Genomic DNA, 24,742 nt, shown 5'->3' with positions numbered 1-24,742 from the left:
TAAATTAAAATAATAATAATAAATAATAATAATTATGATAATAATTATAATGATATTTTTTATTAATAATAATAATAACAGATTGCATCTTAATAAATAAAAAAACATTATTTTTATTTAATTTTTAATTATAAGGATAATTGTTTTGTATTTTTGTTAATATTTTTGTTTACATTGTTGTTTTCATTGTTGTTATTGTTGTTATTGTTTTTGTTTGTATTGTTTTTAATATAATAATAATAATAGTAGTAGTAGTAGTAATAATAATAATAGATTTTCTGTTATTATTTTTTATTGTTATTATTACTTATTATTGGAATAATTGACTCCCGACTCTGGATTACTGAATGCAGCTGTTCACTTTGCAATATTTTGAAGGTTCACTGTCAGTTATTCTGCTCATACCAGGTTACCATATCTTTAGATATTTTTAAAGTTTTTGTTCCTAAAACTACTTTGTAGTGTTAGGAACACTTCTTGAATTAGCCATTGTTGCTACTTTGAAAGAGTCACTCAGACTTCCATTACTAACTCCAGCATGTCATTTAGCACTTGTAATGGAGGTTTGAGCTGTTTCTATGCAGTAGAGAGAGAGAGTGTGTGTGTTTGTGATTACTGCAGCTCTCAGTAGTGTTGTGCAGTAACTTCTCTACAAAAAGCAGCATTATTAGTTTAACTGCATTTCTCAGTGGCACACAATGGTAGTGTTGCTATTCTTGAAGATTTTATTGATTAAGTAGTGAGGCAGCGCTGACAACAAGGCTCTGTGTTTGTAGAAGCGAGATACAGAGAATCTGCTTTCCGTAGATATAAAAAGCAATTTCAAAAATTATTTGAAATTGTCATTTTATCCTGTTGTTTGTCATATTTACTAGCTTGGCGTGTGATGTTTGTTGTCTGGTTCTTTTGCTGCCTGTCTGTAGGCTGTGAGGCATTTTTGAAATAACTAAAATAAATATAAAGATGCAATAAACCATGAAAGGTCATGCACTGTGGTAATTTAAGCACAGTTACGGAGGTTTTAGATGCTCTGATTCACATTGTGCTTAAAAACACACCAAAAACGACTCTAAAGGCCTGTTCATAAAATAATTCAGCTGTCTCTGTTTTATAAAAGCTTCTCCCTTTCCCATGGTAAAATTGCAGTAATGCACGGCCCCTCATGGCTTATTGCTTTATTCAGATAACGCGCAAGTCCTTTGTATCTGCTTGTTCAGGCCTCGACTCGTCTTTGAAAGAGAAATCATACATTTGAATGAGCACATTGTTGAGTGAAGCTCATCTTTGTCTTGGTTCTTATTTCCTGTCATTATGTGTCAGTCTAACATGAGTTAATTAAGTTCAGCTGAATAATGACTTGTGTCTCTGCGTGACACGCTACACCGTTTCTTCTTACTGACAAGCTGTCTGTTTGATTCCTGCTAACATGCACAAATTTTTCTTCTTTAAAGAAATAGTTTGGAACGCAAATGGAACACTCATTATTACTTATACTCATATTGTGCCAAATATTAGACTTTTTTCTGCACAGTTCATATTCATATCTTGAACTAGAACAAAAATAAACAGTTAAAACCCCATAAAAGCAGTCCAGATGACTATATTTCAGGTCTTCTGAGGTCATAGAGTGCATTTTCACCTGAAAAGATAAAATATGCACAAATGAGATTCAAGCAATGCAGAGGGAAAATAATCAGTGAATAACATTAAAATTTTAGTCTGTTCCTCAAATAAAGCTGTCGTATGACTTCAGAAGACCACAAATATGGTGAATGCATTAAAATAGACTACTTTTTGCAGGCTTTTTTAATCCCTTTTGAAGCTTAAAATATACAAAATGTATATTAAATTGATAAAAGGTAACAGAAAAGACATTTATAATGTTACAAAATATTTCCATTTCAAATAAATGCTGTTCTTTTGAACCTTCTGTTCACCAAAGAATACATTTAAGAAAAAAAAAAAAAAAGTATCACATTTTCCACAAAAATATTAAGCAGCAGAAAACTGTTTTAACCATGAATAATAATAACAAATGTTTCTTGAGCAGTAAATCTGCATAGTAGAATGATTTCTGAAGGATCCTGTGATCCGAAGACTGGAGTAATTCCTGCATCACAGGAATAAATTACATTTTAAAATGTATTCAATTAGAAAACAGCCATTTTAAATTGTAATAATATTTCACAACATTGCTGTTTTTACTGTATTTTTAATTAAATAAATGCAACCTCAGTAAGTATATGAGACTACTTTCAGAAATATAAATCATAGTATGTACATGAAATCAGCCAAACATCCACAGAACATGAAAAATTATGTATTTACACTCTTAAAAAGCCTCTAAGAGTCACACAGTTGTCTCCGTGTGCATCTGTATGCAGCGCTGCATGCACTGACCCAAAAACAGCATGAGCTGGGAGTTTCCTCTCTTTCTTGCATTCGTTTTTTTTCTTTTTTCGCAATCCTTCCTCCTCTGTCTGCTTTTTGTCGCTTAGACTGTTCAGAATAGAGTATTAGCACACTACTGAATACTGCATGGTATACTATATACTGCCACATACTGCTTTGTTTTTGTAAACAGTATGTGAAAGAGAATGTGTTATAAGATGATATATATTTTAAACAGTAGTTATGCTGCTGTATGCTGTCATCAAATGAGCCCACGTTGTATATAGTCAACATAGTGGATATTATTTATAATTAGCATTTTTATTATAATTTGGAATTCATCTGATCTCTGCTAATTGCAGTCATTTTAATCAAACTGTACAGCATGTTAAGTCTGTGTTTCTGCTAAGGGATTTTAGGAGAAACATCAGAGACGAAGTCGATACCTAAATGAAGCACATCTCAAATCCTCCTGAGCTTTGAAAGAGCAACCTCTGAGAAATAACACTTTCCTCAGGGCTCTCTGTGTCTTTCTAGCTGTACTTCTTCATTCTGTGTGAACATGCTTGGCGCTTCTCGGGAGGTTTGATGTTGAGACTGTGTTCTGGATTTCTGGGACATTCGTCAGGAATCTAGCATCTCAATTGCTGGAAATTTTAGGAGGCGTACGCCACCGTAGGTTTACGAAAGTTAGCCAGTTGCATCTTGATTTCATTTTAAAATCATTTTCAGCTGCATGTTTTTGTTTAAGATAAGAAAACCCCACGTCCCCTGGAGCGCCTGCTTTCATGGGAGTTTTTGTTGTTTCTGAATCATTTAATTCATCTGAAAGCAACTAAAACAAAACTCCCTTATTTTTTGGACATGAAATTAATATTATTGGGAAACAATTTATTGAGTACAATGTATATATTTATTTTTAGAAATGTTAAGAGATTTGTAGACAGAAATATTTTTTTTTATGTTTTTGAAAAGTATTTTATGCTCACCAAGCCTGCATTTATTTGATCAAAAATACAGTAAAAACAGTAATGTTGTGAAAAAGTAACCATATTTGTTTTTTTAATTGTAAAATCATTTTACAATAACGTTTCTAACATTATAATGTTTTCTTTGTTTAATATATTTTAAAATGTAATATTCATCATATTATTTATAATTTAATATATTTTAAGATATGTCCACATCCATAACTCCAATGCAATAGGGCATATAATATTGTATGTGTGCATTTAATTATCAGTCTTAATTATAATAATAACAAAAAAAATTGTCTTTGCACTTCTTCACATCTTCATTTTAAAGCATTTCCAGCTGCATGTTTTTGTTCAAGATAAGAAAACTCCACATCCCCCGCAGCGCCTGCTTTCTTTCGTGGGAGTTTTAGTTGTTTTTGCCTCACATTATTTGGTAAAATGAATTTCACTAAAGACTAAAAGCCACTACTATGTGATAAAATATGGATGGCAAACAAAATCAATAGCGTTCTGCACTGCCAGGTGAATCAGAGTTCCTTACGTAACGAACTTCGCAGACTTATTATACACCGCTAAGCTACTGGTGGGCGTCCTTTAACGCAAATTCACACCTCACTGCTGCGCCAATTAATGGAAACTAGAACCGTTTGTAGTATTCAACAGCTTCACCTTTGTAGAAGAATCTAATGAAGGTTACATAAGCGCACACACAGCTCTTGTCCATCAAGAGATCCGTGGCTTTGTGCCTTGGCTGTTTCACGGCCGCATGAGGTGGGACCGATCTTTTCCGTGACCTGTCTGTTCGTAACTCACCAACAAAGGCAGGACGTCGGAGAGATTGAGGTTAATGAGGAAGAAAAGTCAGCCCTTTCTCCATCATGACACCTTCTTTTTTTATCAGGGTTGGATATTTGAACAAACGGCCTTGAATAGGGTCTCTTTCTGACTCTCTTTGCATATGTCTTACTCTCTCTCTCTCTCTCTCTCTCTCTGCATGTGTCGTACAATCCGCCCCTCGTTTTCTGTGCGGCAGAGTAGAAAAGGAATGTCCCAGATTTCTAATGAACTAAAGCGAAAGTATTTGACTGGAAAAACACAGCGCTGTCATGGAGCGAGGCTGTTTTTCTGTTTATTTATGTACAGAGAGCCGGTTGAGACGCTTGCCCTATGGCTGGTTTTAATCATTGGTTAGTCGTTCCCTCGGGTTCGTGGGCCGTTTGCTGAGTCTGGGCTTTCTGATTGGCCTCAGGGTGCTGGTACTCGTAATTAAAAAGGATTTGATTTTCGGGTCATCGGCTGACTCGAACAGGGCTCGGTGTTTAGAGTGTCTGCGACGTGTGCCGTCCGGCTCTGTTCAATGAATATTTTACCATAATTATTTATGCTAATGGCTTCTGCTGGCAGCCGCTAGATGATAATTGATAGCCTGTTGCATATCACACTGTCATTTGGAAAGGTGTCGCATCTCTCATGCGCCTGCAAATTCGTCTTCTCGCAAGTAGCAACGTATAAATGTGTCTAATTGTTTCTCTTGAGAATTTCGCCTGGTTTTTGCACTTCAAAATGGCAATATGTGTTTTCATGTGTCTTTTAAAGGAATAGTTCACACATCAGTGAAAAATTTCTCGCCTCGTCTGTGAGTTTCTTTTTGTTTGAAACACAAAAGGAGATGTTAAACTACTTACTGGGCTGTCATGCTCAAAACAAGGACAAAAAAACACCTTCATATGTGTAACTCGATTGAAATATTTAAAGTCTTCTGAAGTTATGCAATAGATTTGAATGTACAGAAATGAGATTTCTGTGTGAATATATTTTTATTGGAAAACAATATATATATAGCCTATATGTATATATACTAGCATTCAAAAGGTTTTTAAATGTTTTGAAAGAAGTTAAAAGCAGTAATATTGTGCAAATTTAAAAAACTGTTTTCTATGGTAGTATATTTTAAAGTGTAATTTATTCCTGTGATCAAAGCTGAATTTTCAGCTTCATTACTCCAGTCTTCAGTGTCACATGATCCTTCAGAAATCATTCTAATATGCTGATTTGCTGCTCAAGAAACATTAATTATCACGTATTATCAATGTTGAAAACAGTCTTTCTGTATAATATTTTGTGGAATATCAGTACAAAAGTCTTCACCATCACTTCAGATCAACGTCATGTCCTAAAACAAGAAGAATTTACTTTACTAAAACATTTGAATGTACAGAAATTAGATTTCAGAGCTAAATTTTAGTCTGTTTGTCTCACAAATATCTTCAGAAGACTTGAAATCAAAGACTTTTTTTTTTTTTTTTTTTTTTTTTTTGCTGAACAACACCTATTCACATTTATGAAGAAATGGATCAGTATGAACATTCTTCGAAACATCTCCTTTTCTGTTTCATAGAATAAATTATGCCATGCGAGTTAGGAAAGACGTGAGAGTAAAAAGTAGAAATATATTTATTTTGGCTGAGCTATTCATTATTTATGCATTCAGTGGATGCTTTTACCCAAAGTGACTTACAATAGAGGAACATAAGCAATTCGTCACAGAGCCAGCAATATTTATAGTGTACATGTTTATTAGAAAGCTAGGAAACAAGCTGGAGCAGAGGTGAAATGCAAGAGGAAGTGGAAGATTTTCCATTAATAAAAAGCTGTTGTCATTGTTTTTGCTTTTTTATTGGCTGTCAAAGTTCGTATCTCTACCTAATCGTACAAGGCAGGTGAGCAAAAAGATTGTGTAAGCTCAATCAAATAGTATTTTCACGCACAAAAGTCCTCTTCTCAAATCTTCTGAAACAGCATGGTGAGTGACAGCTCAGAGAACAGGGGAAGTGTTCCTTTGAGATCCGTAACTGCTCTTTATCCAAGCTGTGGCAGTTCGGGAGGCTGAAAAACTCCTCTGTGGCCAAATGAAGCTCTCAACTGATCCGAGGGCAGCGCTGGTCCCGCTTACATTTATAATGTCTCCAATAAATCACTGAGCAGGTCTGTTTTGCTGTCAAGTCGTCTTTCATTAATCCATTTAATCCCAGTGGTCACATCTATGATCAAATTTTAGTTCCAAGTTTGAGTTTTGAAGGATGAGAAAAGGCTTGTTGGTGTATTTTACACTACAAATGACTGTCTAGATTTCATGTGGACGTTTTGACATGGCTGGTGTAAATAGTCACATGACCTGAAACCTTTATTTCCAGCTAACTGCCTTGAAAGCAACTGAAATCTATGATAACACAAATACCATACACACAAACACACATGCATTTCTTATACATACATACATACTGTATATACAGTGGTGTGAAAAATTGTTGGCCCCCTTCCTGATTTCTTATTTTTTTGCGTTTGTCACACTTTAATGTTTCAGATCATCAAACAAATTTAAATATTAGTAAAAGATAACACAAGTGAACACAACATGCAGTTTTTAAATGAAGGTTTTTATTATTAAGGGAAAACAAATCCAAAACTACATGGCCCTGTCTGAAAAAGTGTTTGCCCCCTAAACCTAACAACTGGTTGGGCCACCATTAGCAGCAACAACTGCAATCAAGCATTTGTGATAACTTGCAATGAGTCTGTTACAGTGCTGTGGAGGAATTTTGGTCCACTCATCTATGCAGAATTGTTGTATTTCAGCCACATTGGAGGGTTTTTGATCATGAACTGCCTTTTTAAGGTCATGCCACAGCATCTCAATAGGATTCAGGTCAGGACTTTGACTAGGCCACTCCAAAGTCTTTATTTTGTTTTTCTTCAGCCATTCAGAGGTGGACTTGCTGGTGTGTTTTGGATCATTGTCCTGCTGCAGAACCAAAGTTCGCTTCAGCTTGAGGTCACGAACAGATGGCTGGACATTCTCCTTCAGGATTTTTTGGTAAACAGCAGAATTCATGGTTCCATTTATCACAGCAAGTCTTCAGGTCCTGAAGCAGCAAAACAGCCCGAGACCATCACACTACCACCACCATATTTAACTGTTGGTATGATGTTCTTTTTCTGAAATGCGGTGTTACTTTTATGCCAGGCATAATGGGACACACACCTTCCAAAAAATTTAACATTTGTCTCGTCAGTCCACAGAGTATTTTCTCAAAAGTCTTTATGTACTTTTTGCTCAGCAGCGGTTTTCGTCTTGGAACTCTGCCATGCAGACCATTTTTGCCCAGTCTCTTTCTTATGGTGGAGTCATGAACACTGACCTTAACTGAGGCAAGTGAGGCCTGCAGTTCTTTGGATGTTGTTGTGGAGTTTTTTGTGATCTCTTGGATGAGTCGGCGCTGTGCTCTTGGGGTAATTTTGGTCAGCCGGTCACTCCTGGGAAGTTTCTCCACTGTTCTATGTTTTTGTCATTTGTGAATGATGGCTCTCACTGTGGTTCGCTGGAGACCCAAAGCTTTAGAAATGACTTTATAACCTTTTCCAGACTGATAGATCTCAATTACTTTCTTTCTCATTTGTTTTTGAATTTCTTTGGATCTCAGCATGATGTCGAGCTTATGAGGATCTATTGGTCTACTTCACTTTGTCAGGCAGGTCCTGTTTAAGAGATTTCTTGATTGTGAACAGGTGTGGCAGTAATCAGATCTGGGTGTGGCAAGAGAAATTGAACTCAGGTGTGATAAACCACAGTTTTAACAGGGGGACAAACACTTCTTCACACAGGGCCATGAAGTTTTGGATTTTGCTTTCCCTTAATAATAAAAACCTTCATTTAAAAACTGCATGTTGTGTTCACTTGTGTTATCTTTTACTAATATTTAAATTTGTTTGATGAATTGAAACATTAAAGTGTGACAAATGCAAAAAAATAAGAATTTAGGAAGGGGGCCAACACTTTTTCCCACCACTCTGTGTGTGTGTGTGTGTGTGTGTGTGTGTGTGTGTGTGTGTGTGTGTGTGTGTGTGTGTGTGTGTGTGTGTGTGTGTGTGTGTGTGTGTGTGTGTGTGTGTGTGTGTGTGTGTGTGTGTGTGTGTATATATATATGTATATATACAGTATATGTTTACATATTTTTAGTGGAAAAAAGACAAAAAATACTATTTTTTTTTTAGTCTTTTTGTTTTGTTTTTCGTTTTAAATTTTTAAACCTTTGCCTACGTTTATTAGATCAAAAATAAAGTAAAACTGTGAAATAATAATGATTAAATATACAAAATTACTTTCATAACTGTTTACTTTTTTATATATTTTTCAAAAAGGTGTATTATAATATTGATAGTTTTATATATTTTAAGAATTTTCAGCATCATGACTTCAGCATTATTATTATCAATGTTGAAAACAGTAGTGCTGCTTCATTTCATTTCTTTTTTTTTCAGCATTTATTGGAAGCTCTTGTATTGATGTAAAAGTATTTACTGTCACTTTTGATCAGTTTAATGTGTCCTTGCTGAATAAAATAATTTTCTTTCCTGAAAAAAATAAAATCCACTAAAAATATCTAAACATTCCTAAAACAAGATAAATGTACTTTCTAGCAAAATTTTGTAATATATTAAGACTTGTTTAATTATTTAAATTATTTATTATTATTATTATTAAATTATTTTAAATTGATTATTTTTTTAATCTGTTGGCAAATAAATAACTTGAAAAAAAAAACAGGTTTATGAAAAAATAAAACCCTCAAATCAATATTTCATATCTATTTATTTATTTAGCAAGTGTCGCCATCTAATAAGCAAGATAGTGTATAGTCAGCTGGCTGTTATGGCGAAATGAACCCCTTCAGGGTAATACAAGACCCCTCGGCTTTGAGTTTATGTTGTAATAATGGCTGACTAGCTGTACGTTATGTCTTACATATTGACCAGGTCTGCAGTTTCAGTATCCCATGGGTTGCATGTACCTCCAGCAACTGACTGTCAAACTTGGAGTTTGTTTCTGTCCAAGTAGAAAACTGCATGTGCTCGCTCAGCTGGAAAAAGGAGAATGAAGTACACAGAATAGTATCTAGAATATAGTATCTAGAATATATGTGCACTTGTCTCCCCAGGTGATAAAAGGGGTGCCTGCGGGGATCCGGGCACGCCAGCCCATGCCACCCGAGAGGAGGGAAGCTTTCAGCAGCACGCCAAAGTGCGCTTCACTTGCGCCACGGGTCACACGCTCTACGGCTCGGCAGAACGCATCTGCTTCCCCAACGGCACTTGGTCAGGCCGTCAGCCCACCTGCAAACGTAAGTAACTCCTTTAGACGCCATGAATAATGCATGCACACAGCAAGAAGTGGCACGAGTACACACCGGGACACTGATATGCATCAAACCAGAAGTCTTTTCTCTCGTTGAACATTTGAGCCGGCTTCATGGCATTCATGCGTTCTGTAATTCACGCAAAAGATGAGCTTGCACCAGGGGCTTTTGAGGAAAGTGTTTTTCTGCTGCTTTTGCAGCTCTTTTAGTCTGACGCATTGTCTGTGTCATCTCGAGGGTGACAGGTTATTGCGGTCCAGCGCCATGCTGGGCCATAAAACAGATTTACAGATTGTTAACGTGCAGGTCCCAGGAGGCGGAAATTTCTCAAGCTTGACTGTTTTTGCTACGCGGCTCTGGTCTAACAGCTTGTCTTGCATTAAATCCCATCATGCCCCCCTGTGATTTTCCAGGCCGAACAAACACCAACATCTCCTGCAGTTTAACCCGTGCGTGAGGGGAGAAATCTAAAAAGAAGTCTATTACCTTTGCAAAAATATCCCAGTAAAACCATCAGAAAACCATCAAAAATATCAGGCTATTCAAAAACAATTCAGATGAATACAGAATAATCAAGTTGTGCTTAATAAAGTACTATTAGAGGATTTGTTCATATTTTGAATTAGTTTTTGGTAACACTTTAGTTCACTGTTAATTAGTTGCTTATTAGCATGTATATTACTAGCATATATTTTCTGTTTATTAGTGCTCATAAAGCACATTTTAATGCATCATTCTGCATGACCATATTTTAGAATCCTTAATCCTACAACATACTTAAATTTAACAAGTACCTTGCTAACTATTAAAAAGCAAATTAGGAGTGTATTGAGGCAAAAGCCGTAGTTAGTTAATATTTGAGAATTGGTCCTCAAATTAAAGTGTGATTTTATTTTATTTTATTCTATTTTATTTTTTAGTCATTTTATGTGTTTTTTTTTTTTTTTTTTTTTTTTTTTTTTTCTGTTTAGCCTTGTTTGTTATTTCAGTTTTAGTTTTTATTTAATTTAAACCTTATTTCACTTAACATAAATTATTATTTTTAATAGATTTAGTTTATTTAGTTGCTTTTTCACCAAAGCAAATATTCTGAATGTTTAATATATATATATATATATACATATATATATATATATATATATATATATATATATATATATATATATATATATATATATATATATATATATATATATATATATAATACTTATTTATTTATTAGTCATACAGTATATTATTGTACTGTTTATTAATATTTTGAACAAGCTTTTATTTTTATATTTGTAGTTTTATTTTAAGTTGTAATAATGCTATTATGTGCTGTTTTTACTATTAGCTCTTTTATATTTTGTGGTTTTAATTTCTTTTTATTTCAGTTTAAGTCATTTTAGTACTTTGTCCTTAACTTATTTCAGTCAGCTTTCAAGGCAACATTTCTCATTTCCATTTAAGTTTTTCATCTAATATTTATATTTTAGTTTTTACCAATTTTATTTGAATTAACAAAAATATTTTTCTTATAGTTATAATATTATATGCAAATACACTGTAAAATAAATCACTCAGAAACTAAATTAATGGCAGAAACAGCATGCAGCACATTAAAAGATTTATTTATTTTATTTTATTTTTTAAGTAGAGAAACTAAAATGGCATTTTCTTGTCAGATGTGTTCCAATCATATTTATTTGCAACTTCGAAAAATATTTTTTACAGCGTATCTCCTGTAATCACAAGCATATTCATTTTTCAAAGGCTATCATGTTCATAAATAAGGGAATGACCGATCTGGACGTGTGCTTTTCTGCTAATGGGATTCTTTTTCGTCCAATAGCTGTTCAGTGCGGGAATCCTGGGACTCCGGCTAATGGGCGCATTTTGCGTGTTCATGGCACCACCTTCTCTCACTCCATCGTCTACTCGTGCGTGGATGGATACCGGCTCTCAGGTTCTCCCTCCCGTCAGTGCCTGGCGAACGGTACCTGGTCTGGCAGCGAGCCCAACTGCACCCGTATGTACCCAAACTGTTGTCTTACATCCTGGAAAAACTCAAACATGCTGGCAGTGTTCAAGCCTTCCTTCATCTGTTTTGTTTTTCCCCCCAACTGCGTTTCTCAATAAATGTTGGCATTCGAACAGGAAAGACTTTCCATAATAACGAGACGCCCATTTGTAATTAGCCCACCATCTTATCATGGGGTTGTTGTTGCTCAGATGTGGACCCTGCTCACCTCATGAGCAATCTCATTAATGGAGCCAGATTTATTACTGCCGCTGTCTAAGTAATAGTAGGATGAGATGACAGGCAGAATCAATCTCAAGCTGACGTATAATGCGAGATTGATGTCGGGGTAGTGGGAGAATAATGAGCGGGGGAGTGCTGGAGGACTGCGGTGAATTTCACATGACATTACTCAATGCTCTGATGAGATGCTCTTTGTTGATGTGACAAGAGAAACTGTGGATGTTAAAGGTGAAGTCATTTCAGAATGCCACAAATGATGAATGTAATTAAACACTCCCCCCGTCTGGCATTGATTAGTCAAACAGGAAGTCCCGCCCCAACTTACAAATTGTAGCCCATTACTGATTTCAAATTACATGACGAAAATCTAATCCATTATGTTACATACTTTTTTAAGATATTGTAATCTGATTACTTTTGACCTAAATTGATAGTCATGTTGATTTGGATAGAATAATCTTGTACCACACTGATAAAAAACAAAAACAAAGAATATTTATTTATTTACCTTTTCTGCTACCAACAATGTGCAGTGGATTAAATATTACATTGTGAAATAGAATATACTTTTTCAGTTTCCTGAGTGGTTTGTGAAGGAACTGCAGGGGGTTTGCAAGTTGATCATTCCAATTGATTAAATCATAAAAATGTATACATTTTTGAAAGCAGTAATCATTTTTTAAATCATATAAATTAATAATTTATAAATAATTTACTGCCATTGTGTGAATACTGGACGTAATCATGAAATCAGTAATCTGATTATGAGCATCATAAATTGATATGAATGCACTATTGTTCAAATGTTCGGGGTTGGTACGATTTTTATTTTTAATGTTTTTCAAGAAGACCCTTATGCTCACGAAAACTGCATATTTGATCAGAAATACAGCAAAAACAGTAATATTGTGAGATATTATTACAATAAAAAAACAGTAAGTTTTCATATATTTTAAAATGTGATTTATTCTTTATTGCAGAGTTGAATTTTCAGCAGTCTTCAGTGTCACATGATCCTTCAGAAATGATTTCTTATTTATATTTATTAACACATTAAAATGTACATTAATTGTATTTCTCATTCTGTCAATTCTGATCAATTTAATGCATCCTTGGTGCATAAAGGTATTCATTTCTTTAAAAAATCTTCCTGACCCTAAATCATGAAGGCGAGTTACATGCTGAGGTTTAATCTTTAGTAAAAGTATTAGTAATATTATACGAATATTATTGCAATGATAGTACTATTATGAATGCAGTAATGCTCATATAATGCTTTGACAGTCTAAGTGTTGTTGAACTGAAGATGTTGTTCTGCATGATGACAAAATGTGCCATTTTTCAGCTGTAGTGTCTAACCCAAGGCTTGACCATTACACTCTGTGTGACAGGCAGAACTGTAACAGAAGCATCCAGAATAATTGTTTGTTTAGTTTTAGTTCCCTGGGAGACAGTCTTGAATCCATAAACAGTTTAATGACTCTTCATGTACGCTCACACAAATAATGGTGTCCCTGTTTCAAGACATACATTTCCATAATGCGCTTTCTTCCAAACGCTGTCGTTGTTCTGCTCTAATAGTGATCAGCTGTGGGGATCCGGGTGTACCTGCCAGCGGCCTGAGGATCGGCGAGGACTTCACCATCGGCCAGAACGTGACGTATACCTGCCAGCCCGGCTACCTGATGGAGAATGGGAGCTTCGTTATCCGCACCTGCACCCTCAACGGCACCTGGAGCGGAACGTTTCCCACCTGCCAAGGTACAGAGTTTGAAGGTCTTTCTTTTTCTCCAATTACGATACTGAGACTTTTTGGTGGTTTGCCGAGGCATTTAGTGCCACAAACAAACAGATGTTGCTCTGTAGTTGCCAAGGCTTCTTGGATTGTAAACGGGCCATTGTTTCTGAAGAAAAGCATCAAAGAGTAAGGGTTAACCGCGACTTTTTCTCACACGTCAGAAGAGGGTGAGAGAGAGAGAGGAGATTCATGAATATTTGACAGTGCTTCTCTCTGAGCGCCCTCTTGCAGGAACGCTCGTTGACTTCCCGTATCCTTCGATTACTGAGACGATCTAAACTGGTGAGAACCGGGATTGAGCACATGGCCTCTGTGCTCAGGTAGACAACAAATGAAATGGACGTGAATTTTTCAATATCAGGATTTTAGGTTCAGACTGATCAGTAAGTGTATCTTAGGTATTATAACAATTTCTTTGATTTTTGCCCTTATATATATATATATATATATATATATATATATAATATATATATATATATATATATATATATATAATATACTTTTTTCATGATTTTCCAAACCTTTTTGTATTTTATTTTTTCCACCAAGAACACAATATTTTGGAAACCAAAAATTATTACAATTTATTTTAATTAATATAAAATAAATATGTAAATAATTCATCATTGTTATTAAAAACCATTCAAATCATTAAAATAGTAAATTATCAAAACACCAAACATTGTGTTCATTTTTTATATTTTTTATAATTATCATTGGATTGATGTTTCATTTAAGACTGGTTTGTTTCATTTGCAGAGTTGCGGTTGTTTTTTAGGTTCGATTTCTTCTAGTTAGTGCATATTTGCTATTGCACAAAAGTGCTTAATAATTATTATTATTACTATTATTATCATTGATTTATTTAAAATTATTAAATTATTTTTTCCATGCAATATTTTTTTTTACAACAGAAAAGCTAGAAAATATAATTAATGACATTTAGTTATCAATCTATTTTAAAATGAATTCTGTGATTTTAAATGTCCAATAATGAACAATTTTTCGTTATAGACATAATATATTTATAGTTTTTTTTTTATTATTACAACAAAAGCAACTTTATTTATTTATTTAGGCAAAATCATATGGAGATTTGTATTTCTTACTGTTAAAAATTAGGACTGTCAATGAAATAAATTAGTGCATCGCCCTAAAAAATACATTTGTTAATAAAAAATTTTGTTTCAAATTTTTCAAGGACCCCTAACCCCCTTTTTAGTAGTCCCCTCAGGGTCCCTTTTATTGGACATTTAGTTGTTTTTTTTTAGGTATTTCGCTGTTGTGACACATGCAGTGTGAAATATGTAGAATCATCACCAACCGTTCTCCCCTATTAAATAATGTTACTGTGTCATTTTAATACCTTTGTGTGTTTCACAGGTCTTTCCATCACTGGAAGCCTTCCGCAGTATTCAACATTGATTCACTCTTGGCTTTGCAATAAGCGTCATTTCTGTCTATGGCATTCAGCACTCTCCTTTCAGCCATTATTTATTTATTTATTTGAGCCAATATCAGATTTTCTTTGGCAGCCCACATGCTCAAATCCGTTTACAAATCACTAAGAGGAAACTTTCCTTCCTCCGGCGTTCTCAGTAGCGCTAAAACACTATTGCTTGAAATAGTTGATTTTTTTTTTACAACTTCACCATCCTCATTATAACATTAGTCCTTGATGGATATAAGCATAAAAATCTAGAATCCATCTCATTTAGACCTGTTTTTCCATACTCAACACCTTCTTGTTAGCTTAAGAAATCTGCATTGCGTACTTTACATGAAAATGGCGGCCATTAAAATTCTGAGAACAAACACAGAGAGCAAATTGCTCAGTGAGATCCTGCAGAGAAACATCAATGTAGCGTCCTAATAGGCCGTAATGTGAAGTCATTAGAAAGCCATTTCTTGGGCCTGGCGTGGATGGATCGTAGCCAGTGAGTGATTTGTGGTGGGACGGACCCTCAGGCACGTCTCCCGTCAGTCGGCGGTGAAGTCTGCCGCGAGGCATTTGTGCCCAAGGGCTCATCTCGCTCTCAGTTTCTTCTTCATTGCTCTTGGTTTCAGTGCAGCTGAAGACTGCCAGTGTCCGGTGACCTATCTGAGATTAGCATGCAAGTCCTTCACACATCAAGGAATTTTAAAAATGTGGTTTCCAGGCCGGGAAAAGTCATAGAAATTTCTATAGGGAATATAAATTTTGCTTTGCTTAAATTCAAAGCCTGGGACAAATTGTTCACTTGGGCCTGATAATTAGAGAAATGCTTTGGGATCAAGGCTATTATTGTTAACTAAAATGATTAACTTAACTATTAGCTTTGTTAATTAAAATAAAATGTAGAATTATGAAATATAAATATTAGATGAAAAACGTTTTAAATATTGCATTGGCAAATAACCAAAATAAGTAAAATTTTACTAACTGGAAAAAAATAATCCTGTAAAGTAATGATAGATAGATAGATAGACAGACAGACAGATAGACAGACAGACAGACAGACAGACAGACAGACAGACAGACAGACAGACAGATAGATAGACAGATAGACGGACAGACAGATAGACAGACAGACAGACAGACAGATAGATAGATAGATTCTGATAAATATAATAGCATATAAATAATACAAAAATAACACTGGATCAATGATTGCTAAGGTCATCAAATCAACAGCATTTGTGCTATTATGTTGATTAATGCCGAAATTATTTTGATTAGTCTTAACTTTAAGTGGCTTACAATGGAAGTAAATTTGAAGACAATTGCAAACACAAGATACACTTATATTCAAGATGCAGTCTATGAAAACAAGTCTAAATATCTTATGCAGTGTTATGCAAGTTATCTTGTTTTTAAACGTTCTGCATATTTAAGCAAGAAAATAAGATAAAATTGCTCATTAAGAGAAGGATTTTGCAGTGTAAAAACAGTGCACTGGCAGATTGTTTCCACTTGTTTTTAATTTAATTTATACTTGAAAGAAGTCCAAATACACTTGCATTAAAGATACGGCACATTCTTAAAAAAATAAATAAAAATAATAATTCTTATGTCTTGACTGTAAATAATAATTATAATTATTATTTCTTGTGTGTTGGTTTGAAAACTTTGAATTAAAAAGTAGAAAAAGTCATGTGTTTTTTAAAGATTATTTAATGTCATTAATGACTCACCCTCATGTCGTTTCTGTTCATCTTGCACATCACGAAGACATGAGAATGTATGTGTGTCCGCATTAGACTAGGATGGTCCGTTAGAACTTTTTTGATTTTTGGTCCAAGAATATCAAAAACTGTGATGTGTTTTTTAGCTCAATGTATCTTCTTGAACCAGTTTAAGTTCAGTTCACAAATGACTTGTTTGAGGAAAGGAAAAATGTATTCATTTGTGTGAATGATAGTCATAGTTGAATATATATGCATATGTGACAGAAGCAGATTTGTAAAACAGCACTGGAAGGTTTCTTTCTCCACAAACTGTCAAAACTTGTAAAAGACAAGCAGTTTCAGGTGTCTCATTAAAGACCGATGTGAGACCAGTGAGTCTCTTTCTCAAGCGTGTCAGTTGTTTGTACTTTAAAACCATTGTAATAGTGTTGAATTTAGTCATTAATGACAGTGCCTCTGTGTTTCATATGGGATATTTCAGTCTGCTTTCCTCCTTGTGTTTCCAGAGGTTTGTTTTTGTAGACTGTCTACATGTTAGTACATGGACTTTCATTGACAGTACCTCATTTTAAACGAGGGCTTGTATCGGACCCTGTTATGTACTTTTCTGATGTGTTTACAGAGAATTTTTTCAGACCAAAACTTTAGTCGATATTCTCCCAGAACAGTAAACAACACAACGGTAAGCAGTTGCTGGGGGTGGGGGAGGTTAAGGTTAGTTGGAAAAAGATTGGGAAGTCTTGTCAAAGCAACTTGGCCGAGAATAAAGGTGGTGTTTTTGGAGGAAACACTTTATACTTGGCAACACTGCTGTTCACCTCGGGTCAGCCGTGCAGATGAGCAGCAGTGACACGTGGTTCTGTCATCACACTGAGCTACGGACGGCCTCAGGGACCCGCTTGAGCGATGGGCCTTTCTACGTGCAACACATGCTGAGCGACTGCAAAACGCACACAAACATGATGCAAAAAATGGCCTGTAGAGCACACAGCTGCAAGAGACTGCTGCGGTTTGAGCCTTTTAGAGCTGGACACAGGCTGGTAAACTCATGCTATTGGTCGAGCCAGAACATGTTGACATGTTGGGTCAATCAAACCATTAAAATGTAGCATCAGCGTCCAGCAAGACTGCAAATTACTGACACTGCAAATTGCATATTAGTATTTTTTTTTCATCTCTGCCATTTTAATTTAAGCAACATTTTAGGGTGTTTTTCTCATTTTATTTGTATGTAGGCTTCTATTTAAAAGCTTGGCGTCTCTCAATTGCGAGTTTATGCTATATATTACAATTCTTTGGGGGAATCATGGCCTAGTGGTTAGAGAGTTTCACTCCTAATTCTGAGTATGGGTCACCATACTTGGCTGTATGTCACTTTCACTTTCTGAAAATCTTCCTCAGATTTCTTCTTTGAGTTTTTTTTTTTTTTTTTTTTTTGATTTTACATATCATAAAGTTTGACTTTATCTGAATTCTGAGTTTTACATCTTGCAATTTTAAATTGTTTCACAGATTTCTGAATTTTCATAGTGTAATTCTGTTGTTGTTGTTGTTGTTGTTGTTGTTGTTGTTTTTGTGCCATGGACTTTTTCCCTTTCATTAGTGAGTTTATATCTCACAATTTGGAATTTTCCTTTTTTTTTCCATCTCTTCATTTAAAAGGTTGGCATTAGTAAAATACATATATTATACTATATATATGACCCTGGACCACAGAACCAGTCATAAGGGTCATTTTAAGGTTTATATATCAACTGAAAGCCAACCTATTTTACAGCTGAAAATTTTTATTTCTCATCTGCATTTTGCTCTGCTTCTTAACAGGTCTGATGACATTGAAAAACATGTATTACATTGAACATGTTGCATCAGTTTTCCTGTTTTTGGAAAATAAATTTGGTCTTTTTCATAGGCAAAGGAAAAGTTCTGATGACTTTACATATTGTGCATGAATCATATGGACTGTTTTTCTCTATACAGCCATGGTTACTCTGAATGGTTCGCTGTAATAACCATGTCACATTGTTTTTTTTTTTTGTTTGTTTGTTTTTTGTTTATGCACTAAACATGACACTTCAATGTTAAAGCTGTTTGTATGAAGTATGTGTAATTATCTGTATGCACACAGTACATCACACTTAGTGTGTGTTAGTATGTACTTTAAATATTTCACTAGATAACGACTATTAACTGAAGCATCAACTAACAAAGCTTATTGTATGTGTTGCTTTAATAATTAAGTTAGGTGCATGCATCTATTTAGTAGCAGTGGATTTAATATTCAACACCCTTCCAAGAGACATGAATACTTAGCATTTCAGTTTTTAACCTTGTTAGCTTCCATGTCTCATTAAACCCTACCCCTGAGCCATGAGATTCACACATAAAATCATCATCATCTTCTTTATATGCTCGTGTCTGCTTAAAGCAGTCTCCACACACCTTGAACAGCGGCTACGCGTATTTATTATACATTATACATCCTGCATCCTATATGTGAAGGCCTTCAATCATCCAGGTCACCTCCGCAGAAGGTGGCTGCGCTTGCTTTATCCCTTCGCTTCTGACTTTGATTGGGTCGGACAGCTCGCCAAACTGTCCAGCCCTGCCACTGAAGTCTGGAGTCAACTCGCAGCTCACTCCTAGCACCTCATATTTACTGAAGCAATGGCACTAAAAGCCGCAGGCTTAGGGCCAGTGCGCTCTTCTGCGGAGGGATCTTCTGTCCTGCCTTCACACTTAATCTCCAAAGCTATGAGCAGCTCGCAGGACGTTTCCAACACCTCCAGATCAGCCAGGCAGCCGTGCAAGGCATATTTTCCTACTGAAGAGAATTGTATGAAGCACAAAGCTTAGAGGAGCGCTTCTTTCAAAAACGAAATGTCATCATTTACTCAACCTCATGTCGCTCCGAACGCGAATGACTTTATTTTCTTCTGTGGAATCCAGAAGGAGGATTTTTGAAGGAAATTCCATTTGAAGGAGCTGTCGAGCTCCAAAAATGGCTGTAGAAGTAGCAGTGTTGCAAATTTGAGATATTTGTCACCAGATTTCCCATGGTTCCTGCAACTTTTAAAGATGCTGTTTTTTGTGGTTATTAAAACATACTGTTGTAATTACTGTATACATAGGTCTCATATATTATGTAGATGAACTATCTGTAGACAAAATGTACACACACACTTATAAATATGTTTAATATGTATATATTTAAGTATATATATGTGTGTGTGTGTGTGTGTGTGTATATATATATAATATATATATATATATATATATATATATATATATATATATATATATATATATATATGCACACACACACGTTTTTTTATTTCTATACTTTGGTGAAAATGTATATATATATATATATATATATGCACACACACACGTTTTTATTCGTTTTAGTGCTCACACTGTCATGTCACAAACGTCAGTGTGTTATGAAGATTTTCTCAGTGCGTTACCGACTCTGTGGAGCACTTCACACGATCTCTGATCTGTCACTCGTGATTGAAGGAACTTTTCAAAGACTTTTGGTGTGCAACTACATTTTGATGCAATAAATTTGCTTGCATATCTTGTACAATTAGCAAGGGAGATAGAATGTGACAGCTAGTAGAAAAGAGAGGAAAGTAGCAACTCGTAATAACAAATCTTCCTAAACCTACAAAACATTTCTTTTGTGGACCTTTTTTAAATGTTATTTTGTGTTCCATGTTAGAAAATGTTTATAATGACATGAGGTTAAGTAAATTTGTCATTCTGTTTTAAACTGTCCCTTTAACGAAAGCTGATGGCTATTCAATGTGATGAACTAATAGACATGCAATTGACCTTTGAGTCTAATTTATTAGTTTTGCCTGGGTAGATTTACACATGAACAATAGGATCTTTACAGAGCAGCGCTGCGACTCCACACATCTTTTTTAGAGGTTTTATTGGGGCACTTGCTTTCCAAAACATCTCATCATTTATTCATACGCCGTCCAAACCCCAGCTGCTCCCCACCGACTGCTCTCCAACACTGTCAGAATATCAGCTCACGAGTTTCCATCTGCTCCCCCCGCGTCCTTTTCTCAGTTCGAGATTTGCAATTTAAAACATCTTTTGATTGGCCCTGCAGACGTTTGCTGACTTCTGTTGATTTCGCCAATGCAGGAAAGTCCTAGCATGTTTTTTTGTAAATAAACATTCGCTTGGATTTAACACTCAATCCATATTTCCAAAGTCCTCCCCTGCAAGTTCAAATAAAGATGATGCAACAGTTGCTGAGGTAAAAGCAGGTTGCAAACGATGACTCTCAACCAATTAGGTGATTTCCAGCTAATGTTGTGTTTACCTAGCCTCTTCCACACCTCTTAACACCTTGAAAACGAGCGAAAGTGCTGTAAAAACCCTGTGTTTTAGTCACCATTCATAAACAACACTTGAAGCTGCTGGAGTGATCCTCAGTGACGTATTGAATACAGTGTTGGTGCTTTATTATATGATGTTGAAGTGGAACATAGTCCTTCACAGTAGAAAAACGACAGAAAAAAAATGTACTTTCTTCAGCAAGACGCTTTCAAGACAAGTCTACAAAATATTAAAGCTTGGCCAGAGGGCAGTACAGCCTCAAAATACAGATCAGGACTTCAATGTCGGCTACACTGACACCACGTGGGGAAGTTTCGTTGGCTTTTTCTTTTCTGTGATCGATGTGTCTGGATGTAAAAAGTTAATGGTGAATTTTATTTAGTTTGCAGTATTTATCACTATTTGGTTGGCATTGTTAGTGTGGAAACAGGTGGTAATATAAAGTCTTTGTTTTCTAGTGATCCTGACAGCAGTAATTAATTGTAGTCAGATCATTTGTGTGTGTGTGTGATGTGGGACAGCTAGAAACCAAATACTAACACTGTGGGACAATTCCAAATTAACATTCATTTGAACTCTCAAGTGTTTGACAGACTTTCAAATGTTTTAAAATCCAAACATCATGTTAATTTATTACATGAGGGTATTAAAGTTGCTGGTTTAATGAAGTGAATATGAATGAATCAAATTCCTGCTCAGTGGGAACAAATGAAGTCTAAGACACCATGATGAATGTGTGCTTGAGTGACCTGCATATGAAATATGATGTTGTTTTTGTGCAGTATTTATTAGATTAAGTTCATTTATTACTCTCTTGTGGAGATGTGTGTTTCGACTGTAGTGGTTGTATATTATGGTTAGAAACACCTAGGGAAACCGTCTAAAATGAGGCCATGTTTGAGAATATCATTGCCTGTATTCTTTGTAATATCTGTTGGATAAACAAGTAAACAACAAATGAAACCAAACTAGCACTTATTCAGACAAGAGTTAACTATAGAATAAAGGTAGATTTTAACTAAAAGGACAAGAGTATTTGGTTAAGTTTGAAACATTTGTATGTTTATTTTTACATTTTTTCCGTTTTGGTCTCCACCAAAATATTAAACACTGATCATAATAAGAAATGTTTCCTGAGCAGTAAATCAGCATATTAGAATGATTTCTGAAGAATCATGTGACACTGAAGACTGGAGTAATGATGCTGAAAATCCAGCTTTGCATCACAGAAATGAATTACATTTCAAAATATCTTCACATAGAAAACAGTTATTTAAAATTGTAATAATATTTTACAGTATTACTGTTTTCATCGCCTCTTTGATCAAATAAATGCATACTTGGTGAGCATAAGAGACACCCTTAAAAAAACAACTACAAAAAGTCTTACATCTAGACCAGACTAACTAAACAACCTCCATTTTGTGACCACGTTTGTGGCATTACCTAACTTGCTTAACTCCTTTATTGAATCGTCCTGTGAAACAACACCGGCAGCACGTGCAATTGAATGACAGCTTCGCCAGGCTTTCATGCATTCTTAATGAACTCGGATCTCTCTCCATGTGTTTGTTCTTCAGCGGTGACCTGCGCTCCTCCACCCGGCGTGTCTAACGGTGAGGTGGAGGGCTCTGTGTTTGAGTGGGGCACCAGCGTGAGCTACCGCTGCCTGATGGGATACGAACTGTCCTTCCCTGCCGTCCTCACGTGTGTTGGCAACGGTTCCTGGAGCGGAGAGGTTCCTCTGTGCCTGCGTGAGTGATGTTCTAAACCTATTCTGAACCTTTCTTTCTCTCATCCATGCAGTGAAAGTGAAAAGTTTTTGATTTACTCTTTTAGGCATCAAAAAGAACAACAGCAAAAAAAAAAAAAAAAAAAAAAAAAACACTAAAAGTATAGTTGAAGTGGTCCATACAACTTGGATATTTAATTTCAAGTCTTCTGCAGTCATATACACTGCGTTCCAAATTATTATGCAAGTGACATATCAATATTATTTTGGTACAATAAAGACTCCAGTAGCTTCAAACACCTGTCTGCTGCTCAGCAGTGGCTTTTTTACAGCTGGCATTACAATGCAGTTCATTTGTTTAACAGAAACTTTCCTTAATAAATCTTTATCTGACCAAGATCTTCTGTGCTCTAAGTCACTCACAAATCTTTTGAAAGTTCAATAATTTCTATTTGCTTTTCGTGAAATATTGTCTGTTTTGATGCCTTTTGCAAGACATTGCATTGTTTCATACTTTTCATCTTCAGAAAGATCTTTCTTCCTCACCATATTTCATGAGAACTGTGACTTGCTTAATAATGTGGAACAACCTCTTTAAGTAGGTTTTCCATTTACCTAAGAAGACCTGGCAAACTATTGACCAGACCTGTCAGAGATTGATACCAGTTATCTAAAAAAACCAAAGATGTTGAAAAAATCTGGCTCTTTACTGTACCGAAATCCTATTGATATGTCGCTTGCATAATAATCTGGAACACAGTGTATGTGAGGAAGAGACTGAAATGTAAGCCTGCATTTTTTTTTATACTGATATTCTTCCTCTCTGCCATATCACTCAAATCTCATTTGATGCCTAGCGTGATCATTGCAATCAATAGTGTTTGGCGCCAATGATATCAAACCTGTCAAAATGCATCTAAACCACAGATCTATAATCAAGAACTGGGTTGCTTATGACATCATAACAATTTAAAGCCACTGCATCACTATATTGCTATTAGTATCATTTGATTTTAATAAGAAAACGTTACCTAGCGAGTCAGCATTTTTATATATGAAACCTCCTTGTGCATTCTTACGTCCTTTACGTATGTTTATGAAAATGGTGTGTTCATATTCAAATCAAATCAGTAGGTGCACGAGATTAATGCTTTGTAACGTATGAAAATGAATTTGCCTTATACAGTTATACACTGTTTGGTTGCACTTTATTTTACATTTACATTTGCACGAGATTGAATCATTTAGTCGACGCTTTTTATAAAATTCCAAAGCGACTTACAAATGAGAACAACAGAAGCAATCAGACCAACGAGAGAACAACAACAGTATACAAGTGCCATGACAAGTCTCAGTTAGTCTAGCACAGAACTCGTAGCAATTTTTTTTTTTTTTTTTTTTTTTTTTTTTAATGAATAGGATATACAAGAAAAGAAAAGGTAAGTGCTAGTATTAGTTGGTCAAGTGCTGGCGAAAAAAATTAGCCTTTAGATGTTTTTTGAAAATGAGTAAGACTCATTAGTTCATTCCACCAGCCTGTCGAAGTAAATGAAAAGTAGGATATCTGTTCGAACCTCTTTGGATGGCACCACAAATGGTTCAATTGTCAGTCCAAGTACTCATTTTTCAAAATCTTTCAAAAATCTTTCCAAAAATGTTAAAATGTCCTTGTTACAGTTATACAGTTAAGTACTGAGTAATGTTAATTAACTACATGTACTTACTACAGAATATACTTTGGATTAGGGTTTGGCTTATGGTTCTCTGCATGTAATTATGCATAAATTATTGTTATTATAATAGTAAGTACTGTACATGTAATGTGTAACATGGACACCTTAAAATAAAGTGTTAAAGCAGTTAATGATTTAAACATTG

General features: G+C 35.2%; 1 protein-coding gene across 1 annotated transcript in view; it reads left to right on the top strand.

Annotated features, from left to right (window-relative positions):
* The window catches only part of LOC109105484 (CUB and sushi domain-containing protein 3-like), a 242,628-nt gene that overhangs the window by 199,594 nt on the left and 18,292 nt on the right, over window positions 1–24,742 (top strand). Inside the window, 4 exon segments of the mRNA XM_042741717.1 lie at window positions 9,365–9,547; window positions 11,397–11,573; window positions 13,389–13,568; window positions 22,713–22,886. Of these exon segments, the coding sequence (XP_042597651.1) occupies window positions 9,365–9,547; window positions 11,397–11,573; window positions 13,389–13,568; window positions 22,713–22,886 (714 nt within the window).

Source organism: Cyprinus carpio, chromosome B16 (assembly GCF_018340385.1).
Source record: "Cyprinus carpio isolate SPL01 chromosome B16, ASM1834038v1, whole genome shotgun sequence".
NCBI lineage: Eukaryota > Metazoa > Chordata > Actinopteri > Cypriniformes > Cyprinidae > Cyprinus > Cyprinus carpio.
Note: the sequence above shows the minus strand (reverse complement) of the source record. Positions and strands in the feature narration are given on the sequence as shown.